The sequence below is a fragment of the Oncorhynchus mykiss genome, chromosome 10 (genome assembly GCF_013265735.2).
Source record: "Oncorhynchus mykiss isolate Arlee chromosome 10, USDA_OmykA_1.1, whole genome shotgun sequence".
NCBI lineage: Eukaryota > Metazoa > Chordata > Actinopteri > Salmoniformes > Salmonidae > Oncorhynchus > Oncorhynchus mykiss.
The window spans coordinates 49,796,314-49,811,415 of NC_048574.1; the positions used below are offsets into that span (position 1 = coordinate 49,796,314).

A 15,102-nucleotide genomic window follows, 5' to 3' on the forward strand; every position below is an offset into this window, starting at 1 on the left:
GACAATGCAATTGAATTGTTGGTTTAAGAAGATCTGCTAATGGTTTCCATTTTCATTAGTACACATGTCTTCAGCTCTTTTCCCCTCCACTTTCTTTGGGGTCAAGAGTTAAGTCTGTCAGTCTCACCAAGTGAGGAAGTGTAAGTGTTCAGATTGACCTTGCATTGAAATGCATTAAACTGATAGTTCAGCTATTACTACGACATTCTAATTGTTTGTGTCATACTCAGGGTATTCCAGATGAAACCAAATAAAATGGCATGACTGGGTTTTACTGATCCAGTCTTTCACAAACAGTATCCATGGTCGTCTTTGTTGAAATATACCTGAAAAGCCAAATGCCTGTTTTTATTTGTGGCTGTGGCACACAAACAGGCATGTGCTTTATGTGGATTCATCAAGTCAGTCATTCAGTGGGAAGAGTGGATAAAATGTTCCAAGCAGTTGTTTGTGTTGCGGCACATATTGTCCTTTGACTAATGAAATGTTTCTGCCCCCTACTGATGCAAACATGAAATAGCAGACAGACTTAAATTAGGTCAGTACAAACCAGGCCACTCCAACCTTGTTCCTGGAGAGCTACCGTCCTGTAGGTTTTCGCTCCATCTCTAATCTAGTGCACCTGATTCTAGTAATTAGCTGGTTGATAAGCTGAATGAGGTTAGTTTACAACTGGACTTTGAGTAGAAAAACTATAGGAGGGCAGTGCTCCAGGAAAAGGGTTGGAGAGCCCTGTACTTTGCTCTGTTCAGCTTTACCTCAATCCTGAGTCTCCCAGTCCCTGCCAATGAAAAACATCCCAAAAGCATGATGCTGCCACCACCATGCTTCACCGTAGGGATGGTGCCAGGTTTCCTCCAGACATGACGCTTGGCAGTCAGGCCAAATAGTTCAATCTTGGTTTCATCAGACCAGGGAATCTTGTTTCTCGTGGTCTGAGAGTCTTTAGGTGCCTTTTGCAAACTCCAAGCGGCTGTCGTGTGCTTTTTACTGAGGAGTTGCTTCCATCTACTAACTATACTTTAAAGGCCTGATTGGTGGAGTGCTGCAGAGATGGTTGCCCTTCTGGAAGGTTCTCCCATCTCCACAGAGTAACTCTGTCACTCTGAAAGAGCTCTAATCGGGTTATTGGTCACCTCCCTGACTAAGACACTTCTCCCCAGATTGCTCAGTTTGGCCGGGCTGGCAGCTCTAGGAAGAGTATTGGTGGTTCCAAACTTCTTCCATTTAATAATGATGGAGGCCACTGTGTTCTTTGGGACCTTCAATGCTGCAGAAATATTTTGGTACACTTCCCCAGATCTCATGGCTTGGTTTATGCTCTGTCATGCACTGTCAACCGTAGGACCTTATCAAGACAGTAGTGTTCCTTTCCCAATCATGTCCAATCAATTGAATTTACCACAGTTGGACTCCAATCAAGTTGTAGAAACATATCAAGGATGATCAATGGAAACAGTTCCATTTTGAGTCTCATAGCAAAGAGTCTGAATACAAGTTTGGACACACCTACTCATTCCAGGGTTTTTCTTTATTTTGACTATTTTCTGCATTGTAAAATAATAGTGAAGAAATCAAAACTGTGAAATAACACATGGAGTCATGTAGTAACCAAAAAAGTGTTAAACAAATCAAAATATACTATTCAAAGTCGCCACCCTTTGCCTTGATGACAGCTTTGCACATTCTTGGCATTCTCTCATCCAACATCATGGGATTGTCACTTGGAATGCATTTTAATTAACAGGTGTGCGTTGTTAATTTTTAGAATAGTTTTTTCTTTCCTTAATGCGTTTGAGCCAATCAGTTGTGTTGTGACAAGGTAGGGGTGGTAAACAGAAGATAGCCCAATTTGATAAAATACCAAGTCCATATTATGTCAAGAACAGCTGAAATAAGCCAAGAGAAACGACAGTCCATCATTACTTTAAAACATGAAGGTCAGACAATCTGGAAAATGTCAAGTACTTTGAATGTTTCTTCAAGTGCAGTCGCAAAAACCATCAAGTGCTATGATAAAACTGTCTCTCAGGACCGTCACAGGAAAGGAAGGCCCAGAGTTACCTCTGCTGCAGAGGATAAGTTCATTAGAGTTAACTGCAGCTCAGATTGCAACCCAAATAAATGTTTCTCGGAGTAACAGACACATTTCAACATCAACTGTTCAGAGGAGACTACGTGAATCAGGCCTTCATAGTCGTGTTGCTGCAAAGAAACCACTACTACATGACACCAATAATAAAAAAGAAACCAAGAAACATGAGCAATGAATATTAGACTGGTGGAATTCTGTTCTTTGGTCTGATGAGTCCAATTTCAGATTTTGGATTCCAACCGCTGTGTCTTTGTGAGACGCAGAGTAGGTGAACGGAAAATCTCTGCATGTGTTGTTCCCACTTTGACGCATGGATGAAGAGGTGTAGGCGTGGGACTATAATTTGTTTTTCAACAGGACAATGACTCAACACACCTCCAGGCTGTGTAAGGGCTATTTGACCAAGAAAGAGAGTGATGGAGTGCTGCATCAGATGACTTGGCCTTCACAATCACCCGACCTCAACCCCATTTGAGATGGTTTGGGATGAGTTGGACCGCAGAGTGATGGAAAAGCAGCCAACAAGTGCTCAGCGTATGTGGGAACTCCTTTTGGAAAAGCATTCCAGGTGATGCTGGTTGAGAGAATTCCAAGAGTGTGCAAAGATGTCTTCAAAGCAAAGTGGTTGCTTTGAAGAATCTCAAAGATAAAATATATTTGATTTGTTTAACACATTTGGTTACGACATGATTCAATATATGTTATTTCCTAGTTTTGATGTCTTTAGTTTTGTACAACGTAGAAAATAGTAGAAATAAAGAAAAACCCTTTAATGGGTAGGTGTGTCAAAACTTTTGACCGTTACTGTATGTAAATAAGTAAAAAAATCTATATATTTATACATTTGCTAAAATTTCAAAACCTGTGTTTTCGCTTTGTCATTATGGGATATGTTGGTTGGTTGCTAAGGATAATCATTTAAAAAATATATATTTTAGAATAAGGCTGTAATGTAACAAAATTTGAAAATGTCAAGGGGTCTGAATACTTTCCGACGGCAATGTATTAGTGCCTAAAAATAAAGGGATAAATGAATGTAAAAACAACATATAATAATCTCTCAGATATAGGACGGACATTTCAGAACAAACTTCCTTTTGATCGTTTTTTGGACTATATGTTGTTCCATGTAGGGAATTTGTTATTCAATGTGTTTCTACTGGCTAATAGCAGTAATACCAAATTCAACGTTTCATCCCCCCAAAAATATGATACCTTTTTAAGTGGTCTTAAACTTGTAAATCAGACAGATAAGGATCTTTGGTATGACCATATTAAACCAACTCCCTTCCCCAGCTTACACTCTAGAGGGTTTTCATCAAAATCCACAAATAAATGGTTAATAGACCACAAAATCAACATTTTTCAGTCTCGACTTGAAGTCCATTGAAAACCTGTGGTTTCAATTAAAGAGGGCAGTCCATAAGAGGCAGACGAAGGATATCAAGTATCTGGAAAGATTCCCGAATGAAGGAATGGTCAAGATCCCTCCCAATGTATTCTCCAATGTCATAAAACATTTTTGTATTTATTTTATACAGTATTTTTTTCTAATCTTTTAGCAAAGGTACCAATAATTATAGACCTGACTGTACATCTCTGCTTACACTTGAACCAGCTGCGTTGAAAAACAAACCTGTAAGCAAAGCTGCAACGAAATTCATAAAATAGAGGGGCTAATAATAGCTGAAGGGATGGTCATAAACATGAAACCCTGCCAGCAAATTATTACCCCCCCCCCCCCATGTACAAAAACTATTTATGGCATCAGCTGGGTTAGTCAGGTCAATATATTTGTGTCAACACTGAATGACCATCTGGAAAATACTATTTTTTTCTCATGACATAACTCCTCATTGGAGGATCTACTGTTAGGCAATACCAAAGGTTCTCATGCCTTTTTGCTTAAATGTTTTTCATGTTACCATTGTATACACCCCAACAACATTTTCTGAATGTTCCTTAAGGAAGGACACATCTTTTGATTCTTTCAAATTCCTCAGGCCTACTGAGGAAGAGAGGGCAATGCATGTAACCTTTTATAAGTTTTGTCCGGTCAGGGTTAACTGGATACAATATTGTATTTATCCTTTAAGTTGAGGTGAGAGACTGGTTTTATATTTACTCTGGAAATAAGGATATGTCAGTGTCAAACATTTTGGCAACGTGGAAATTGAGTAAACCTGCGTTGAGTGAGCGTTATGAACTACATTTCCCATCATCCCGCTGACGTCAGAGTGCTTTGTTCCAAACCACACGGTCGCCATTTTTGTTGAGTATTTTGAGTACTTATCAGTCAGTGGTCGTGACATAATTTGCAACCGTACTTGAAATATCGTTCCCTTAGCTTGGCTGGAAAGTACAGGGTCTTATTACAGAACTTGACTACCAGTTGTTTGAGGTGAGGGTGTCTTTATGTTTAACAGCGAAATATAAGCTCATTACATTAAACTTAAAAGCGCAATAAACCATCTTGACGTTAAAGCTAATGTTAGCTACCGAGCAATCAACGTTAGCCAATGCTCTTCGCTCCGAGAACTGTCGAAGTTGCAGCATGTTAGCTTATTTCGTGTTATTTTCAGCTTGCCTGAAGATAACTCTGATATTGGCATATCGAAACTTAACGATAAACAGTTGTCTAACGTTAGTTAGCCACTTGTTGTGTGCTAACGTTAACGCAGTAGTGATTTGTTGGTTTGTTGACATAGCTAGTTAACACTTAGCTAGCGTTAGTTAGCTAACATAACACAAGGAAGTGGTTTCCACTAACTTAGTTACCACAGCCACGTAAAAAAACTAAATTGTGGTTGTCATTAATTGTCTTAATTTAATGTTAGGCTTGGGTATACATTTAGCGGTGGGCTTAGGTTTAAAATCAGATTTTATGAAGAATAAATTGTGGAAATAGGCGGGATTTGTGATTCTGTTGTACGAACCAAGTGTTTAAGATTTTATTTGACCTTTATTTAACTAAGAAAGTCAGTTATGAACAAATTCTTATTTTCAATGACGACCTAGGTTAACTGCCTGTTCAGGGGCAGAACGACAGATTTGTACCTTGTCAGCTCGGGGATTTGAACCGTTACTAGTCCAACGCTCTAACCACTAGGCTACCCTGCCGCCACTGTTAACGAGTTACGCTACTGATATGTCACAGCTAACTTTTATGTGTAGATTTTAAGCGATTTAAACAGCATCACACATACCAGCTAGCGTTTAGCTAGCATCTGTCCTGTATATCAGCCAATCATGGGTTAGCCTACTTCAGCTGTATTAATACATTTTGTACTGAAGTCGGAAATGAAGTATGTCCACAGTCCAGTCACATCTGACACGATATGAGACGTGACAAGCAGACAGTCAGGCTAGCTTTTCACCAGAGCCATGCCAGGGGCAGCGCGTTCCTTTCATTGCAGCTGGTATGGATTTTACAATCAAGATGTACAGGAATGCATGAGGATAGGCTTTCTAAGACGTCTTAATTTTTATTGCATAGACTCACTGCCTTTCCTTGTTTGGCAGATGCGGCGTTCCAAGCGCATGCGACACCCTGATGGCTGGGTTGATGAGTATAGCTATGAGGAGAAGCAGGACATTCGCAAACGGCAGAGGCGAAGTTCCCATAGCAGTGACCGGGAAAAGAGACCGAGGCGGTACCACCACGACAAAACATACGAAAGGTATAAAAAAAAAAAGCACTCTGCTCATGTGCCATCAACTATTCAAGTTAAGATGAATAATGAATGTCATTGATTCTATTTAGGGTCAGCATTGTTGAAAATGTTCAGCCAACATTCTTGAAGATGCTGTCATAAAACCTCTATCAGAACATATAACATTTTTATTATGGCAAGGGGAATTCAAATGTAAACACCACTGACTAGTAATTGTAAACAGTTATACAATCAATCACAGGGATAGTATTTATGGACATTAACTGACATTTTGTTCTATTTACAATTTATATAGGCCTAAAAATGTATATATAATTTTGTCTATTTACTATTGCATTGAACAAGTATGCAAGTACAAGTTTGCAGGTTCCACAGCAATCATAAACACAGTATTGACCAATAAATCCTTGGTGTTCTTGCTGAGAGGTGGGATTTACTACTATAACATTGTCAGGTGAGGGAATGACCTCCATTCCAGGCATATATGTGGAATGTGTGTGTGAGGTTGGAAAGGCATGACTGCAGTCCGATCTATAACATAGGTGTCGGCGGAGAGGGGAAGGAGGTCTTTAGATACTCGGCTGATGCTGCCTACCGGCGCCTGACCGGCCAAGACATAACACCCCTGCTGCAAGGGCTGATGAATAATATCTCACGCTTGAGATTACCTTATCAACAACCCTGTTGTATTCTGTATTCATCCCTTATTCCCATCCTTAGCAAGTGGCCGTTTGTTGAGCCAATGAAGGTGATCAGTCAGAATTTCACTTGCAGTGCATGTGTATGATCGCAGTTGTATCCCATCATACAAACCATCAAAATATTGCTGTGATTAAGCAATGTCTCCCACTTGATAATGAATATGAACTTTTAGTTTCCAGGTTGAGGTTGATTTAACTGTAGTCTACCTTGACTACAGGTGTCACCTTGACTCTAAGAAGCTGGAGCGCAGAGCCCAGGAGCCCAGTGTGGAGCGAGAGAGCCATGGGGACAAGGAGAGGGATGGGGCCAAGGGTGAGACGTGTAAGGAGCGGAGGAACAGAGACTGGCACCACTACAGCAAATCCTCCGCACGCAGTGGCCGTAGCCACCAGAGCTGTCGCACACGACACCGCTCCCGCCGTCACAGCCAGGGGCGCTCAGACTCGGTATGATACTCTCCACCTGTCTAACTCTTTCTGTCTGTGGAATTGGGTGATTGCATAGTAGAACAGTAATCATCTATGGTTGATAATTTTGTTATTGGGGTTATTTGAACTTGCATAATTTTTACTAATTGGTCTGGTATTCCAAAACAGTGCTATGCTTTATTATTAAAAAGAATGTTAAACAATCATTTCAATCTTAAGTGATTGGAATGAAAGTTTGGATTAAGATATGTATTTTGGCACAAATATTAGATGCTTCCATAAAACTCAGCCATTGAACCGTGGATGATGTTCCGCTGCACTTCTGTTGTATAACTACTCTTATCATTTATTGAAAGAACTTCTATTGTGAGTCATGTCTGAAAATATGTTGCCATGTTTTTCTTCTGTAACACACATTATGGTGGCACCTGTGCGTTTCTCGGGGATGCATTTGAAATTGCTGCTGCCGTGGCCTGGCCTGGGTTTCTGAATGGGCCGAATATCCTCCCCCTCATCAACTTCCTCCCGCTGAATGAATGATTGGCGCATTCTGGCCTGGTTCTGGCGGGTTTATGATGATCATGGTGGTGATGCTGTTGGCCATGAACCCCCCCCCCCCTCTCTCCAGAGGAGTCACCGCAGGAAGAGATCCAGAAGTTTTGAGGATGATGAGGAGGGTCACCTGATCTATCACAATGGACTCGTACTAAAAGCAAGATGTATAGAACACCAACCTTTCTTTCTGTAACCCTTTTGTCTGATGTATGTTTTAATTATGTCAGTGTAGGTAGGGTATAGCTTCGGGGCATTGGAATATTTTAAGAAATATTGTAAAGCTTTGAGATTTGGAAGTTTTTTTTTCTCTCTATCCGTCTATTAGCAGTAAGGCTAGAGAACTATTATTGTAGTAGTTTCCTAGTAATAGGAGTGAAGTGACACATGCTATGTAGCCAGAGTGAGTAGCTGTGGTGTAGACAGCTGCTAGTCTAGTTATCTGTTCTTGTTGTAGATACTCTGTTCTGATGTACTAACAGCTTCTCCTTTGCCCCTTTAGATGAGATTGTATCCACTTTAGGAGAAGGGGCTTTCGGGAAAGTGGTGGAATGTATCGACAACCCGAAGTAAGTAACATCTTTATTTCTTGTTCAAGCCAACCAAATGGGTTTACACTCATGGCATTATCTTCTCTCTGTCAACCTCTGCTTTTGTAGTGATGACACAAGGGTGGCACTGAAGATCATTAAGAACATTGATCGTTACCGGGAGGCTGCCATGTCTGAGGTAGAGGTGCTGGAACAGATGAACTCCCTGGATGACGAGAGAACCTTGTGAGCAACCGGGACTAAGGGACACACATTTTAGCCTACAACATTCTTATATATCTCTGACCAACTGCTTAGCTGATTGGAGGTGATATACGAACAGGTGGTAATCAATGTTCCCTCTAAGTTGCGCGTGGCTGCGCACTTCCTCCAGGACTGCCAGGCGACGGAAGAGATTGAACTTCACTGAGTTCGCCGTATTAGTTTGCACTATATAGATAGTTTTTTCTGTGATTGAAACAACATATCAGCCCCTTTTTTCAATGCAACAAACCAAAACAAATCTAACTTTGCAAGATTGAGTTTGTAATTTAGTTGTAGGCAGAGGGGTAGCCGTCGAGTGGTCTTTCAATCACTCGCGAGTGAATGGGCTTTTCAGATCAGAGCACATAGCCATGTGTGTGCACATTTGTTGATATTCTTTGCTAGTTATTAGCTCAGTTATAATTAAGTATAGGTCCGCAATGGGGAATTACTGCTTCCTACAAGAGTGCAATATGTAGGTTACAATTCAAGCTGTCTTTGAAAAGCCAGTCTGGTAAAAAAAAAAAAAAGCTTACGTCTTAATTAAAGGGGCAGTTTTGTTTTTTGACGGGCCTCTTAATATGCAAATAAGCCAACAGGCAGAGGGATAGCCTACATTGTCTAATTCATTGTGTGGTAATTAATTATATTTAGTAGTGTTTTTATTTTTTTTGCATCATACAACACAATGCAATGCAGTCACCTATTTGGCCCATGATGTTACAGACCAAGTAAAAAAATCATGAATTGATGTCAAGCCCTTCAAAAATCTCATGCAATGTAGGCCTACATTGAACAGCACATATAGGCTACTGTAAGCTACATCATATAAATCAAAAGCTATTTCCATGTGAAAATGTTATGGGATTTGCTCCATTGGTTTTGTTGATAGGCCTACATTATGCTCAAATTGGCCACTGTCTAAAACTGTAAGGGTATTGTGTTCATTGTAAACGTGTGCCGAAAGTTGCACAAAATTCTCACAATGTTCAAGTTTCCACTCACAAGACCAAAACTTTGCTCAGTGTCCCAAAAAAAGAGGGAATATTTGTGTTAATGTGTTTTCCTATTGCCCTCATACAGTGGCTGTGTGCGTATGCTGGACTGGTTCGATTACCATGGCCACATCTGCATTGTGTTTGAGCTTCTGGGTCTCAGCACTTTTGACTTTCTGAAGGAGAACGGCTTCATGCCTTTCACTGTGGACCAGATCAGACACATGGCCTACCAGATCTTCAGAGCTGTGTCCTGTGAGTAAAACTCTGGTGCAAAACTCTGTTCAGGATGAGTGTACCTTTTTTTCCCTGTAGGTCGAATCGTCTCTTGTTGTGATGACTGCTGCTGCCTTCTTGGCCAGGTCTCCCTTGTAAAAGAGACTCCCTGTCTCAATGGGACTTTTCTGGTTAAATGTAAATAGATACAATATACAGCTTGATGTTTTTAGAAAAAGCAACATGGAAATGGGAAGTTCTATTTCTGTATATTGAGTTGAACATCGTGTCGTGGAATTTGAATAACCTAATACTAATTATCTTCATTTGAAATCATTAACTTGCACGGTGTGCTCTATACCATCAGATGGTGGATAGTTTTATTTATGTAAATTGGAAGTTAGGAACAAAGGAAGGTATCTTAACACCTACACTCATTTTTGTTTTATAGTTCTCCATCGAAATAAACTGACCCATACTGACCTGAAGCCAGAGAACATTCTCTTTGTCAATTCTGACTATGACATGGAATACAATGCCAAAATGGTAAGTTGACATACCATTGCAAGTTGAGAGCACACCAATGCTATTTAGATATTGACAACCTTTATTTAAGCATTTTAAAACACTTCAGTTTTTCCAGTCATGCGTATCATCCAATCCAACTGTCAATGGTTTAACAATTTATAAATACAAGTATGGCCAGATCAGCACACCCCTACCCAGTCCCTTCAGTCAGTAGGTCCAGATTGGCACACCCCTACCCAGTCCCTTCAGTCAGTAGGTCCAGATTGGCACACCCCTACCCAGTCCCTTCAGTCAGTAGGTCCAGATTGGCACACCCCTACCCAGTCCCTTCAGTCAGTAGGTCCAGATTGGCACACCCCTACCCAGTCCCTTCAGTCAGTAGGTCCAGATTGGCACACCCCTACCCAGTCCCTTCGGTCAGTAGGTCCAGATTGGCACACCCCTACCCAGTCCCTTCAGTCAGTAGGTCCAGATCAGCACACCCCTACCCAGTCCCTTCAGTCAGTAGGTCCAGATTGGCACACCCCTACCCAGTCCCTTCAGTCAGTAGGTCCAGATTGGCACACCCCTACCCAGTCCCTTCAGTCAGTAGGTCCAGATTGGCACACCCCTACCCAGTCCCTTCAGTCAGTAGGTCCAGATCAGCACACCCCTACCCAGTCCCTTCAGTCAGTAGGTCCAGATTGGCACACCCCTACCCAGTCCCTTCAGTCAGTAGGTCCAGATTGGCACACCCCTACCCAGTCCCTTCAGTCAGTAGGTCCAGATCAGCACACCCCTACCCAGTCCCTTCAGTCAGTAGGTCCAGATTGGCACACCCCTACCCAGTCCCTTCAGTCAGTAGGTCCAGATTGGCACACCCCTACCCAGTCCCTTCAGTCAGTAGGTCCAGATTGGCACACCCCTACCCAGTCCCTTCAGTCAGTAGGTCCAGATCAGCACACCCCTACCCAGTCCCTTCAGTCAGTAGGTCCAGATTGGCACACCCCTACCCAGTCCCTTCAGTCAGTAGGTCCAGATCAGCACACCCCTACCCAGTCCCTTCAGTCAGTAGGTCCAGATTGGCACACCCCTACCCAGTCCCTTCAGTCAGTAGGTCCAGATTGGCACACCCCTACCCAGTCCCTTCAGTCAGTATGGACTGCTGCAGCAGACAGCGTGTAATAAGTGTCTTGTGTTTTCAAATGCAGAAACGGGATGAGAGAACTTTGAAGAACCTAGATGTGAAAGTGGTGGATTTTGGTAACGCCACCTTTGACCATGAGCACCACACCTCTGTGGTCTCCACCCGCCATTACAGAGCACCGGAGGTCATCCTTGGTAAGTGGCGAGAAACCAATGTGTTGGTGAAAGTGAGGAATGCAAGTCTAAATTGTTGTAATGTTTGTTTTCACAGAGCTGGGGTGGAATCAGTCATGTGATGTGTGGAGTCTGGGCTGCATTCTCCTAGAGTACTATCTTGGGTTAACACTGTTCCAGGTAGGTACAGGAGCAGTAGAGGGAGTTTCTTTCAGCAAAAATATTTTTATTCATACAATTGCCTTCCTGGCATTTTTGTAGCCTGGGTGCCAGTCTTTCTGCTTAGGGCTGTGGCGGTCATGAAATTGTCAGCTGGTGACTGTCATGCAAATAACTGCCAGTCAGATGGTAAATTACCATTAATTAACATAAACATGTTTAGCATCTCCGGGCTTCCACACACAACCTACAAGCTACTGATGTGGAGACTAATAAATACCACTTAATACAGCCTACACCAACACAATAAATCCATTATTTATTTTGGGCAGGTCTAAAGAAACATTATGGTTTGATGAAAATGTAGCCTATTTCAGAAGAGTAGAATGGCATATTCTGAGTCGTCCTTATATTAGGCCCTGATCTGGCTATGCCATATTGCTGTGGGCTGCACTAGTTTATATAGCAGACAACATTTGCTTAATTCTTCTGGCATTATTTTATAGTAAGAAGAATATAATTGAACACAGCTTAATAAAATATAAATGTATATTTTTCCCAAATGATTTCCGGGGGTGTGTGCACATGCGGCTGTTCTGTGTTGAGCACTTAACAAAGTGAATTCTCCCCCATGAACTCGGAGGGGACTGTGGATCAGTTTCCGTTCGAACGTTAGTCACATGCAATATCTGACAGCACTGGACCGATTTTGACGAAACTCGTGTGCGTGATGTATCTTGCCTTAGAGATCCTTCATTTACAAAATTACCGATTGGCCCAAGGCAGGACCTACAGTAATAGTCACACGCGATCTCAATTGGCCTATGTCTCTTATTCGAAATTTGATGAGCACTTGATAATATTGTCACCCATCAGACTATCCTCAATTTAATCCGGTCTTTTACATATAGTCTACTAATGTGTGGAAGTATTTTGGATTTAGAATGGCCCACCAAAAAATGTAACATGTCATCCTTAGCCTGCACTCGGAATAGCGAATGTAGGTTATGTGCGGTTATAAAAAAAATTAAAAAGTATATGCCTGGTTGGCTACACCAGTTGTAAAGCAGATTCATGTGCTTAATTTTAAGAATTGAGCAAAAAATATTGCAGCACGAGGAAAGCGGGGATCCTCTTTTTTAAATAGTGACTAGTCAAAACTGTTTTCACATGCGATTGCACATGACTGGGCTCATAAGAACCACCCTGTTCCAGGGGTCTACAGGCTACTTTTAGTTATTCGGCCACTTTAGTTGTGATACAAACCTTATCAAAACATTTTAGACCTATGAACTAGGCTACGTGATGCCTGCGACTGCTTTGAAAAAGGTGCAAAAAATGTATGCGCCGCTTCTTGCCTTCAAAGGTGATAATATTCTAACCCCTCAGAGTATTAGTTTGAATTGAAAATGTGCAAATGTCACGCACCTGTCGGGGCGGGGGGAAAAAAAGACATGTCATCCGTATGCACTTAAATATTGAATGGAGGACGCTTTTCCCGCAGTTCATTTTCATGCCAGCCGGGTAGGCTACTCCAGTTGTAAAGCAAAGCAATGTGCTGAATATTAGGAAGGTTGAGAAATAAATAAAGTAGGCCTAGCCTATGGAAAGCTGATGGATCAACTTTTTAATGGAGGCCATCAGCTTTTCTCACAATTACATGGCCTATAGAAATGTTGCGCAACTTGGGCTTATTATAGGAACACTTTATTTCATTCCATGCATCAGCCAGCTATGAGGAGCTGGCTCTGGCTGCGCCACGGGCAACCCTAATTCACTCAAACTGTGAATGCCAGGGCTCTCATGAAGGGTTTGATTAGATTTTTGATTGCATTTGCATTGACGTCAGCGTGATTAGAGGAACAATAGAGCGCTGAGTACCAGGCCATTAGCGACTGGCCGTTAGCAAGTTTGGTAAGCTACTAATTACCATCAGCGGCGGCATAGCGCAGTTTTGGTGAAGCCTCGTTACCTTGACTCAGCGGTCGCATAGAATTTGACTGCAGTCATGACTTTTGACTGCTGCTGTAGCGGTAACACAGTCACCGTAACAACCTTATTTCTACTCTTACCATCTCCTGGAATTGTCATGCCATGTTTTGGCATGACAATGGAGTAGGCAAAAGCACAAACAGATCTGGGACCAGGCTCAATTTTGGGGGGGACTTTAACTTTGTGAAATTTCAGACGCATGACAGCAAAGAACACCTGGCCATGATGGAGAGGGTTCTGGGGCCCATACCTGTCCACCTACTACAGAAAACTAAGTATGTTTAGTGTTTGTTAATGATTTTTGGTTGATAAACCTGAGTCTCAATTTCAAGATGCAGATTTACATGATAATTGACAAATGGTTGTTGTCAATTAAGAGTGTGTAACTGTATGTTTTTAAATTGTCCCCCAGGAAGCGGCGGTATGTGCATCATGACCGGCTGGACTGGGATGAAAACAGTTCCTCAGGGAGATATGTGAGGAAGCACTGCAAACCACTCAAGGTAAAACTCAAACACTTACAGTTTGATAAGCACCATGCACATTAGGGACCCCAATGGAAGTAAGTCACTGACTTGATTGTACTGTCCCTGTCACGTTTAATAAAATGTATGTACTGTGTTCTTTAAAAAAAAAAGTTTTTTACTAGTTTATAAAAATCAATCAATTCAGTAGCAACTAGCAAGCACCTTTTTGTGAATCAGAAATTCCACAATACAATCGCTGGAACAACCTCAATTGATCTTCACACATGAAATACTGTACAATAACTAAATGCTGTTTCTAATATGTACCGTTTCTCTTGTCCCCTTAGCAATACATGTCCTCCAGGAGCTCAGACCACGAACAGCTATTTGACCTGATCCACAGTATGATGGAGTATGACGTGTCCAGGAGGCTCACCCTGGAAGAGGCCATCTGGCATCCATTCTTCCACCCCATGAGGAAGGAGAGGAAAAAGTGACCCTGAAGACCACATCACTCACTACTCTACATTTCTCTACTCCAAGGGAGACTTCTATAGACTGCATCAGTCCGCTATCTATGAGATTATTACCCTTGTTTACATACCGATTGAGTTTACCTGCCTGCTTCCTTCAGATTTAATTTATTTAACTTGTGAATCCTCTTGATCCCCTTTGATTTGTGAATAAATTTGTTTACTATGTTCTCAAAATTGTGTTCCTTCACATTGAACTAACCCCCTTTTTTTTTTTACTTCAGATTAATTGATTTGACATAAAATATTGTTATCGGGAAAATATGATTGCTCTTTAAAGTTGATTGATTGCTAGACATATTTTCTGGTAATTTTCAAGGCACTATGGTCAGTAAGACAGTGATAAGAATGCAGTCTATTGGTCTACTTGTAGTAGTCTTATTTATCCAGTTGATGGCAATACAACATCCCATGACTAGATTCCAGTTCCACACATGCAAGAGATGGGATTTGAAATAGACAAGTGCACTTTCCTTGATAAGTTTTAAAATGTATTTGTTGATACAACATTTGAATAAATAACATTGAGTGTGACATTTCAATCCACCCCCATTATTTTCCATTAATGGTTCATTTTATATTTCAATATTTTTTTCAAAGTACAGTACCATTTAATGGATTATGTCAAATCAATGAATGTTATTACTTTGCTTTGTTTTGAATAAGAG

The 15,102-nt window shown here is 41.3% G+C and overlaps 1 protein-coding gene across 3 annotated transcripts; it reads left to right on the top strand.

Moving 5' to 3' along the window:
- Positions 1–4,353: 4,353 nt before the first annotated feature.
- Positions 4,354–14,611, top strand: clk4b (CDC-like kinase 4b). 3 transcript variants are annotated; one of them, XM_021618919.2, is made up of 13 exons: positions 4,354–4,496; positions 5,618–5,775; positions 6,689–6,917; positions 7,528–7,618; positions 7,954–8,020; positions 8,111–8,227; positions 9,329–9,495; positions 9,908–10,002; positions 11,175–11,304; positions 11,381–11,463; positions 13,630–13,709; positions 13,847–13,937; positions 14,249–14,611. In XM_021618919.2, the coding sequence occupies exons 2-13, from the start codon at positions 5,618–5,620 to the stop codon at positions 14,396–14,398; spliced, it is 1,458 nt and encodes a 485-aa protein (XP_021474594.1). In that variant the 5' UTR covers positions 4,354–4,496; the 3' UTR covers positions 14,399–14,611. The 3 variants fall into 3 exon arrangements, with proteins under 3 accessions (XP_021474594.1, XP_021474593.1, XP_021474595.1); XM_021618918.2 differs by lacking the exon at positions 4,354–4,496 and adding an exon at positions 5,158–5,514; XM_021618920.2 differs by lacking the exons at positions 4,354–4,496; positions 5,618–5,775; positions 7,528–7,618 and having other exon boundaries at positions 6,708–6,917.
- The last annotated feature ends 491 nt before the right edge of the window (positions 14,612–15,102 follow it).